General features: G+C 50.2%; 1 protein-coding gene across 3 annotated transcripts in view; it reads right to left on the bottom strand.

Annotated features, from left to right (window-relative positions):
* Nucleotides 1-6,284: 6,284 nt before the first annotated feature.
* Nucleotides 6,285-9,693, bottom strand: part of CSNK1A1 (casein kinase 1 alpha 1) — a 32,493-nt gene continuing 29,084 nt past the window's right edge. For all 3 annotated transcript variants that reach the window (XM_048319499.1, XM_048319501.1, XM_048319502.1), the window contains one exon: nt 6,285-7,802. In XM_048319499.1, coding sequence (XP_048175456.1) covers nt 7,795-7,802 — 8 coding nt within the window. In that variant the 3' untranslated portion in view covers nt 6,285-7,794. The remainder of the gene's footprint in view (nt 7,803-9,693) is intronic.

Raw genomic sequence — 9,693 nt, 5'->3', positions numbered from 1 at the left:
CAAGGTGCTTTGTGTTCACCTGAGATCATCCACGGCGGGGTTTAGCACAATCAGGGCTCTTCCCAGAGGTGCTGGCACAAAGCTGCAGGGTGAAGGACGGCCTTCCTGGAAATCCCCAGCTTTCCCACTCCCCTGGGCATGCTGGCCTGCAGGCTGGGAGCAGGCAGAGCTGTCACCAGCTCCAGTGCCACCTCCACAGCAGCTGTCCCCACACTGGGGTGCTCCCTGCTGCTCCCCCACACCAAGGTGAGGACCCAGGCAGGGCAGGGGGAGCAGAGTGCAGGTGGGGCTGAGCTCAGGGCTTTGCCAGCACTTCTGAACCCACTCCAGAGCAGACATGCAGGTGTCCAGAGCAGGGCACACCCTGAAGTGACCAGCAGTGAGCTCCAGGGTGGCTGGAGAGCTGTGGGAGAGCTGGTGTGGAGCTGGGTCAGCCTTTAGCTCCCAGAAAGGCTCAGAGAAGGGCTCCAACCCCAGCTCTGTTACCACAGCAAAAATAAAAGCAGCCATGGAGCCACAGAGTAGGCTGCCCTGACCTTCCAGAAATGGGATTTGGGCATAAACACTTCTTTCCTGGAAAGTGTATCCTGGCATTTGGGATTCCTTCCCATCCCACAAAGCTCCCCTTGCGACACCGATCCGGGAGTACCTCACATTCCTGCAGGACCTCGGCTCGGCCACGTTAACAAACATCAGCAGCTGGGAAGTTATTTAGAGCAGCAGGATTGCTCCCGGCGCTGCTTTCCTCTCCCATAATCTGCCAGAGGCCCGGCCAGCACTGGGTGACGGTGCCACGGCTCCCCAGACACACCAGATCCCCACAGGCTCCCCAGCACTCCCCAGGCAAGCCTAGGAAGGGGTTTAGGAACAGCCAAAGAGGCTTTTTGTGCCCTGCTTGTTCCAGTATCCTGAATTTAAACTTCTTCCTAGAGGTTAGAGGGAAGCTGCAGGAACGGGGTGTTTAAGAGGCGCCTTGGCCACAGGGATGCTGCAGCTCTGGGACCCTCTGGCCAGCCCCAGGGAGCCTCAGCAGCTGCCCCAGCAGCCACAATGAAAGCTGGGATCAGAAAGAAGCCACCTTGCCCAGCCACAGCCCCCTGGGCTGGGCAAGAAGCACACAGAGGGTCACCAGCATGTCCCAAACACGGGCAGGTCCCTCCGTGCCACCTGAGCTCTGCTGGGCACAGCTGTGCCCCGGCTCCAGGCGGGGGTGAAGGGCACCCAGCCCCCCTGGCACTGCCTTTGCTGTGTTTATCCGTCACCCAGCAACCTGCCGAGGAGAGGAGAGGGGCAGGAGAACGGCGCTGGCTCTGCTTTCACAGCCTGAACCCCGGGATCAGCAGGGCAGGGGGTGCCAGACTTTCCCTCAGCAGGGGACAGGGACCAGGCAGCTCCCCCGGCACTTCCCAAGGCGGGGACACAAACCAGAACGCTCCAGGAGAGAGGGACAGGCAGATGCCGGCACGATCTTGGCACTGGGATGGGGTTTCTGTCGGAGCAACTGCTTCATCCCCCTGCTCCCCACCCCGGGAAGGCCATAAACACGTGGAGCACACCCTGTGCCTCACGGGCGCCCAGGTGTTCCCCGTCACGCAGCATCAGCTCCTCCTCGGGACACGCAGGGCTGCCAGCCACAGCTGAGCCAGTCTGTCCAGTGCTGTGATCCCACCCCTCCACAGCAGCTGCTCACTGGGGAAGGCTGAGCGCAGCCAGCTCGGCCCCCACGAGCTGTTTGCATGTTGGGAAGCAAAACCAAGCCGCTTCCAATCAGCATCTCATTCCCAAGGCCGTGCTCCATCTCCTGAGAAGTGGCTGGCAGAGCTGGCAGGCAAGGCAGCCGCATGCCCGCCTCACACCCACCTCGCTGTCCCCAAACCCCCGCCAGCACCTCGGGGAGGGGCACGATGTTAAAAGCTGTCAGTGAGAGGGAGAAAGGTCACTGAGCAGGGACTTAACACCCATAATCAGTTTATGGGATTTGTGACCAGCTTCGGGCCGGCTGGGAACGGCGTCAGCACAGCTCCAGCACAGCTCCATCTTCCCATGGCAGGGGTGCAGCTCTGGCAGGGGTTATCAACCCTCCCCAGGCTCAAACTGCACAAACCCATCGAATAAAAGCCAGCAGCAAACGCCTCCTGGGCAGCCAAAGGGAAGAATGGCCACAGCCAGGCCCTTCACTTTTTCTCCCCAAAGAAAGGGGGCTTGGGAAGGAAGGCAGGGGCTTCCAGGGTGAGTCAGGGATTTCTGGCTGTACCTGCTGTTCCATGGAGCAGGAGTTCCCAGAGGGTTGAGCGGCACGACCAGTGCCAGCCCTGAAGGGGCATTAACACCCCCAGCCACCGTGCCCACCCTCCTGGAGCTGTTCACAGGTTCTGACCCCACAGGTGACCCTGAGCACTGGCACGAACAGCCCTGGCCCAACTCCAGCCACAGAGGAGGAGGAGGAACCCAGAGCTCAGCACGAGGCAGGGCAGTGCCAGGGGGAAGCTGTCGGCACACGAGAATGATTCTATTTGCTGCCCAAGTGATTTTTCTCAGCTCAAAGGACTTGCACCAGTTTCCAGCTTCACCTCTCTGCTCTCCTCCCCCACTGCCTGACTGCAGCTGCCAAGGCAGGAAAACGCTCCCTGCTCCTCTCTGCCCCAGCTGGGCAAAGTCCTGCCCACGGCTCCCACCAGATGAGGATGTGGCAGATGCCATCTGCAGAGGCCACCCAGCTTGGTCTGGCTGCTCAACATCAGAGCCAGCTGCCAGCGCCAGGCTGGTCCTGGTCCCCACTGTGCCCACTTGGTTTTGTGAAATATCCTTGCAGTCACCAGAGATAGGGTCAAGAATCTTTAATTCATCCACAGTGCTGAGCAGCAGTTAAAAAACCCATGAGAAGGAAGTGCAGCGGCTCAGGAGAATCCGACACATCAGGGCAAGCTCTGCCCAGGGCCCAGCCCTGGAGATTCCCAGTTAAACACATGATGGTCTCATCTGGAAAAATCCCAGTGCAGCTTTGGCCACAGCAACGCGAGGGACTCACCCGAGGCATGAGGAAGGGACAGGGAGGATTTGGTCCTCGTGCCCCTGCTGTGGTGGCTCGTGAAGTCCCACAAAGCTGAGTCACACAAGTTCCCTGCCCCACCTCTGCCAGGCACAGGATTGTGCCGAGTCAGGCTCCTGCCCTGGGCATTTACAGGGCTGTAAAGTGAAGGCCTGGATGGATCATGCACACAGGGGCTCTGAGTGCAGCAGGGAAGTTCATAAGCCAGTCCACCCTGTATGACAACATGTACACTCCTCCAAGGCCTCCCCACCATCTCAAATTGCTTCCACTCAAAAGAAGTTCAAAGTGTGCCACCTGCAAAACAACTCAAGGCTCGGTGTTATTTCAAGGGTGGGGACAGGGAGCAGCACGGGCAGCCAGAAGCCTTGGAGCTCTTGGGATACAACGGGGTACACAGAGCTCTGGGAGAGCTTCTCCTCCAGCCAGGCATCGATGCCTTCCTACAAACTCAGAGGGGGAAAGAAATGCAGTTAATCAGCTGTGTTTACAAAAAACAACCCTCATTATCAACAGGAACAAAAGGGGAAGGAGGGGAGAACAGTGAGGGCTGAGCATGCTCAGGTACTTCCAGGAGCAGTCCCTGATACCAACACACCAAGCTCTTCTCTGAGAAAGGAGCTACATCAACCTTCAGTAATTCATGAACACAAATATCTGGAAACCAAATCGCTCGAGTCTGGTGTGAGAATATTCCTTGGCTCCTCCCGATTTCCAGCTACCAAAATCCAGCACTATCCAGTCACATCGAAGAACATCTCACATAATGTAAAAAGTCACGTTAGACATCTCAGTGTAGTGGATTTGACACCTTTAGTACTGAGCTTTGCAAAGCAGCTGAGGCCACTGTGGTGCATTTCAAGAGAGGGTGCGTTTGGAAGGGCTCATTAATGCAGCTGTGTCCCAGCACGAGTCGATCTCAGCTCCTCACAGACAGCCCTGGTCCCACCCTCCCCCGTTCCTGCTGAGCCCAAGCTAACGAGGATCACATTAAAGAGCCATTTCCACATTAGAACAGCCACGGACGCAGTCCTTCCACTCAGGCCCTATTAGGAGGGTGGGCACTTCCTCTGTGTCATCTTTCCAGAGGCATCAGGGCTCGGAGCAGACAGCTCTTCCTCCCAGCCCGCTTTTCCTTTTTGTCTGGAGCCTGCCGTGCTCACCGACGTGTGTTATGACATCAAGCTGATATGAAATCATGATGATTTCACTGCAATTAAGGCAGGAGCAGATGGGGCTGATGGAGCTGGCTAAGCAGCAAATCTTCTAAATTGGAGAACGCTGTCAAGAGAAATTAAAGCCTCGTGCAAAAAGCCAACTTGGGATGGCAGAAAAATTCCACATGGGAGGGAGCGCAGGGAGGCAGCCAGCCCAAGCTCCTGGTCAGAGCACTGAAGCACCTCAGCTCAGGAAAACCCCAGCACAAAGCAGGGACAAGTTCCCAACAAAAAACACCTGAAAAAGCTGAGAGAGAACAAGCACAACACTGCAACAGCGAGGCAACACTTGAGCTTGGAAAATAACCCCTGGAGAGACAGAATTACATAGAAATCAGCAAAAAAAAAAGTGTGTTGCACATGCTGGACAGGCTCCAGACCTACCAGAGACACATCAAGTGTTTTTAGCACAGCCAGGGGTTGTGTTTGTCACTTGTTACCAACACCACACAGAGGAGCAGCCAAGGAGTGACGCTGGTAACAAGTGAGAGCCAGAGCTGCCTCTTTTCAGAGCCTTTATGGGAGAAAAGGGCTCTCAACTGCTTCTAACAAGGAATGGCTTAAATAGGTTAAAAATAATGAAGCAGTACTCTGCACATGAGCACTCCGTGCTCCCAATTAAGCAATCCTTTAAAGGTGGCCTTAGGAAGCCTCGCAGAGTCGTTGTAAGGAGGTTAATCAATCTCTTTGAAACCCTGGATGCAGCTTAGTGAGGTGACTAAGGAGCTGTTGTCACAGCCTAATGTCATTACCCAAATTCTGGCACTTTGCAGGGAGCACGAGGCTGCAGATCTTGAGCTTTACAGCCTCTTGTCCAAATGACGATTCCTTGTCAAGGGCCTGGGACTGCTTGCAGGACTTTTGACTTTGCAGGTGAACCCCTCAACACAAAATGTTTGCAGAGCTGCAAGCAGAAGTCAGGATCCACGGGGTTTTAATCTTTCAGGTCGAAGTCTTTGTTACAAACCAAGGAGAACACCCAGCAAACGGGGGTTTGGTGCCATGGGGTCACTTTAAGGAAGGTGGCATCTCATGCCCTGGCCAGCACGCCTGGCTCAGGCTGTTGATGCAAAACATTTGGCCCACACTCCTGTGCAGAATACGTTCTATTCCCACACATCTGCAAGGCTGACTGGGCTCCAGGCTCCTCCACAGCACCGGCAGCTCCCAGAACTACAAACCAATGCATTTTGACACCCTCAATGTGTTTACTCTCCCTTACAGAGCTCATCAAGAGCAGTTTTGTTTCTAAAACCCCCCTCAAAGTCACGAGCAAATTTAATGGACAGAGAAAATAATTTATTCTCCTGGAACCAAATGATTTTCTCCAACTTTTCAGCAAGTATCTCATGTCAAAGCATGAAAAGCGATGCCACAACAATTCCGAGCAGCCTCTCCAAGAACAGCTGCCAAGAAGGCATTTCATTGATGCTTCTTCCCCTCCTGCCAACATGTGTTGTCAGACACGTTGCCTAGACAGCAGAAATCACAGATAAGGACATCTCACAGTGCTCTAGATACCAGTTCTTACAAACAGACTGGTTTTTATAGGAGGCATTGCTTGAAAACCATCCTTATTTGGATGGGGCAATACTTGGGAGTTTGGAAAACCATCCTGGCCAGGAGCACGAGCTCCATTTCTTCTTCCACCTTGCAGGTAGCAGAGCCTGCTGTGCCTCAGGAGTTCCTGAGTGTGCACTGCTATCTCTGAAGCCCAGCAGCCTCTCTGTCCTCCCCCATTATCTATCCCAGTGTTTATTAGCACGCAGTGTTCTCCACCTAAACGTTAACATCTCAGGGCAGATCCTTCTTGGACAGAGTACAGGGCAGCCTTGATCCACATCACCGTTCCAGGAGTGCACAGTGTCTTATGATCCTGAAGAAATGGTTTTCAAAAGGAAAGAAAGATCTTTTCCAACAGTAGAAAAAGATGAACTGTGAGCAGGAACTCTGCTCCATGCATGAAAACTGTGTAAAAAGCAACCATACAAACAACATTTACACAATAGGCATCTGGCAGCATTTTCAGACACTTTTTTTAATTTATTCTGACATGCTATAAAGGAATAAATTACACTGTTAAAGAATTACCAGCAATAAAAGTATTTCTTTCTTTCAGCTGGGCTAGAATAGGAGTGAGAAGGAAGACAGCCTGGGGCAGTAACCAATGTGAACTCTGCATGGTGCGAGGCTGCCCCCAAGAACAAGAGGAAATCTGGTCATATCCACTTCACAAGAACTTGAAAGAAAATGCCTTGGTTTAAAACCATCCAAATTTTTTTTCAAACCATTCCAATTTTTTCTCCAAATCAGCAATCACAAGTCAGTCCAGCCGAGGCAGGACATGGCAACGCTCGGAGGCTGCCAATCCCGGGTCTGCAAAAGATGCCATTTCATTTTAAAAAATTCCAATCTTATTATAGAGGGCTGGTCTCAAACAACAGGTTATAAAAATGCAAGACTGCCCCTTCCCCCTCAAGGAAAAAATACAAAATTTATTTAAAAACAAAATGAGGAAGAGTTACAACACTAAATCTAAAATGATTTAGAAAGAAATATGACTTCTTTTGCTTAACAAATGGCCTTAAAACTTGGTTTAAAAACAGGGTAATGTAAATTTCTTAAACTGAATTAACAAGGCAAATTAAAAAAATCTCATTTCCTTACAGAAACAGTTTTTAGTTTTTAATGAACTTGTAAACAAAAAAGCTCCCGCTTCAAAATAAAAACAAAATCCCAGATCATATAGATGTTTACAGTGATTACATTTATCTAAGCAACTTACATACAGGTTCAGTTGTAAGATGTTAACTAAATTTCGTGACAAATATGCTGTTTTTCCTTTTATACCAAGAACATTATAGAGTTAATGCAGAGTCCTAAAGATTATCTAGTAGTCGCTAAGTTTCTCTTAAGTCTTCACTTTAGATGCTGTTATTTCTAGCACAGGTAAGCAGGCAGAGTCTTTCATATGCTTAAAAACTGGAATCTTTGGTTACTACCATGTCAGCTGGCTTGGTATGTTGCACATAGAAGCCAACAACTTTAAGAATGTTTTAAGTGTACAACTTTCAAAACCCAGGGAGGAATAACCAGAAAAGAGTGCACAATTGTGAGCATTTACAATTATCACAACTGTTGCCGAAGACTGTTCATGCCATTCTTCCAAAACAATGAGATCTCATAAGCAGTGTAGTTCAAAGTAAAAAGGTAACAAAAATTGGCATATGCACAATTTTCTCCACTTGTGTGTCAACCATTAGTTAACTTTTCCACTTGAAAAAAATGCAATAGAAAACTGGACACCATGTTTCACTATCTCAGTAATATTCACAATTACAGCTGCTACAACTCCAAGTGCAGCATCACTGACACTGCCCAGAGCCAGTTTATACTGATATTAAGTTCTTTACACCAAGGAAATGGTTGCCCACAGCCACTGGCAAGTGTATGAACTAAAATTTCTAGGATTTGGGGAGTGACAAGTCCTGCTCCGATCTGCTCTGCTTTGTCCCATCCTCGTCATGCTCAGAAACCTGCAAGATAAACACAAGGGCAACTTACTGATACGGGATGGAAACGAGCAACAGCCTTCACAGGAGGAGAATTAAACAGCAGTTATGGTCATTCAAAGGGGAAAATGCTGCTCCATCTGGGAATTGCAGAGCTCCTGGTGTCCATTTCCAAAGGCAACCAGCATCTGCCACAACTCTGGAGCTCACACACCTCTCACTCACACCTACTGCTGCACTGGAAAACAGCCTTAATGCACCAGCTGGATCCACATTCCTCCAGCAGGAATTCAGCCCAACAGTTTGAAAACAAGCTGTGTTATTGCCACTAGGAAACAGGATGTAATTTCATAGGATTGTTTTCTACTTGTCTGCAGTGGCTCATGTTTATATCCCTGAATGTCAGGCTGTCATCTGACTGCAGGGTGCTCTCCAGAGACGCAGTACAGCAGTGTCACACGGACACAGGGAAGGCAGGGAAGAACTCACCTTACAGTAACTGCTGGCACTACAAACCCACAGCAGCACGCTCTGGGCAGCCACAACACACGGCAGAAGCTGTGACGGTGACTTGGGAAGCAGCACACCTCTGTCTTTGCAAGGACAGTGCTGACTCACATGACAGGGGAGGTGGTGCACACACAGCAGTTCTTTTAATGTTCAGTATTCCAAATGACATTGAGGGATAGGCAGAGGACAGGAATATACACAAATCTCCAAGAACCAGTTACTGCAGCTAAGCCAGCCCTCCCTCCTGCTCCTTTCTGGTGACTCAGGTGGCAGGGCTGTGCTGTACAGAGCTAACAGGAGCCTCGAGCAAAGATGGCTTTGCCAAGCGAGTTTCCGCTCAGGATGCCCTCCAGCCAGGATGGTTCTGGCCATGGGTGGATTCAGCAGAGCAACAGCCCCGAGTTTTTGCAACAGAAATCTCTTCTCAGTGAAATACAGACAGAGCTGACCTCAGCTATAGCTTGTGCTGTCATCCAGAGAGAAGCAAGTGCAAACAAGTCTTACTGGTCTGACATTCTGTCCAAAATGTATCTGGAGAGCACCCAGAAAATGGCTTTAACTCTTCCAGAACTAGCTCCAGGTAATTTCAAAGAGGTTCAATAACTTGGTTCAAACCCAGTCTTAAAGCACTGAAGGACAACTCTCTTTATCCAGCACTGGTCATATTAAAAAAATCCTGCACCAGAATCAAGACAGCCATAGCACTGGAGTGCAAATTCCCACAGAAAGCCCTGTGATTCCTGAGTTCCCTAATCCTTACTTGATGCACACAACACAAAGTTATGCTGTTTTTCCATTTAGTGTGTTCAGCAGAGAACACTGATTCATCATTTGAACCACTTTCTCCATCAAAGCAGCCAAACAGAGTCAACAAAGGAGAGTGTGGAAAGAAATAGATCAACTCATTGCTTCAGAAGTCTGAATATTTCACAAGAAATGGGAGCCTGAACCTGAGGGCAAAGGACATCCTAACAAATGATCTGCTGCTATGAGAACTCCTCAAACCCAAGGTAAAATGGGCAGGAGAATGTCCAGCTACGGCTACAGAGAGAACAGGGAACTGGATTCAACTCAAAATGTCCCTTGGAAGTCCTGTTAAGACACAGCCCAACCACAGCTGTCAAATGAGATGGAGATACTCAGAGCACACAGAGCACTGCTGGTATGAGGAACGTGCTGCAGAGTTCACTCTTCCCCAGATCTTCACTCCATACAGGGCCAAACCATCACTCCTTCTCCCTCTGAGGTGTTACCCAAACCTCTGAAAACCTCTCTGCTATGTGAGGGACCCTCAAATTGCTTTATTATAACCATGGCTGCAGATCTGATTGACAGGGGAGCAGCAACTGTAGTGTCACTCCCTAAAAACCTCCTCAACTGGAAACGCTCAAACTTTGTGTATTCT

The sequence above is a fragment of the Corvus hawaiiensis genome, chromosome 15 (assembly GCF_020740725.1).
Source record: "Corvus hawaiiensis isolate bCorHaw1 chromosome 15, bCorHaw1.pri.cur, whole genome shotgun sequence".
NCBI lineage: Eukaryota > Metazoa > Chordata > Aves > Passeriformes > Corvidae > Corvus > Corvus hawaiiensis.
Note: the sequence above shows the minus strand (reverse complement) of the source record. Positions and strands in the feature narration are given on the sequence as shown.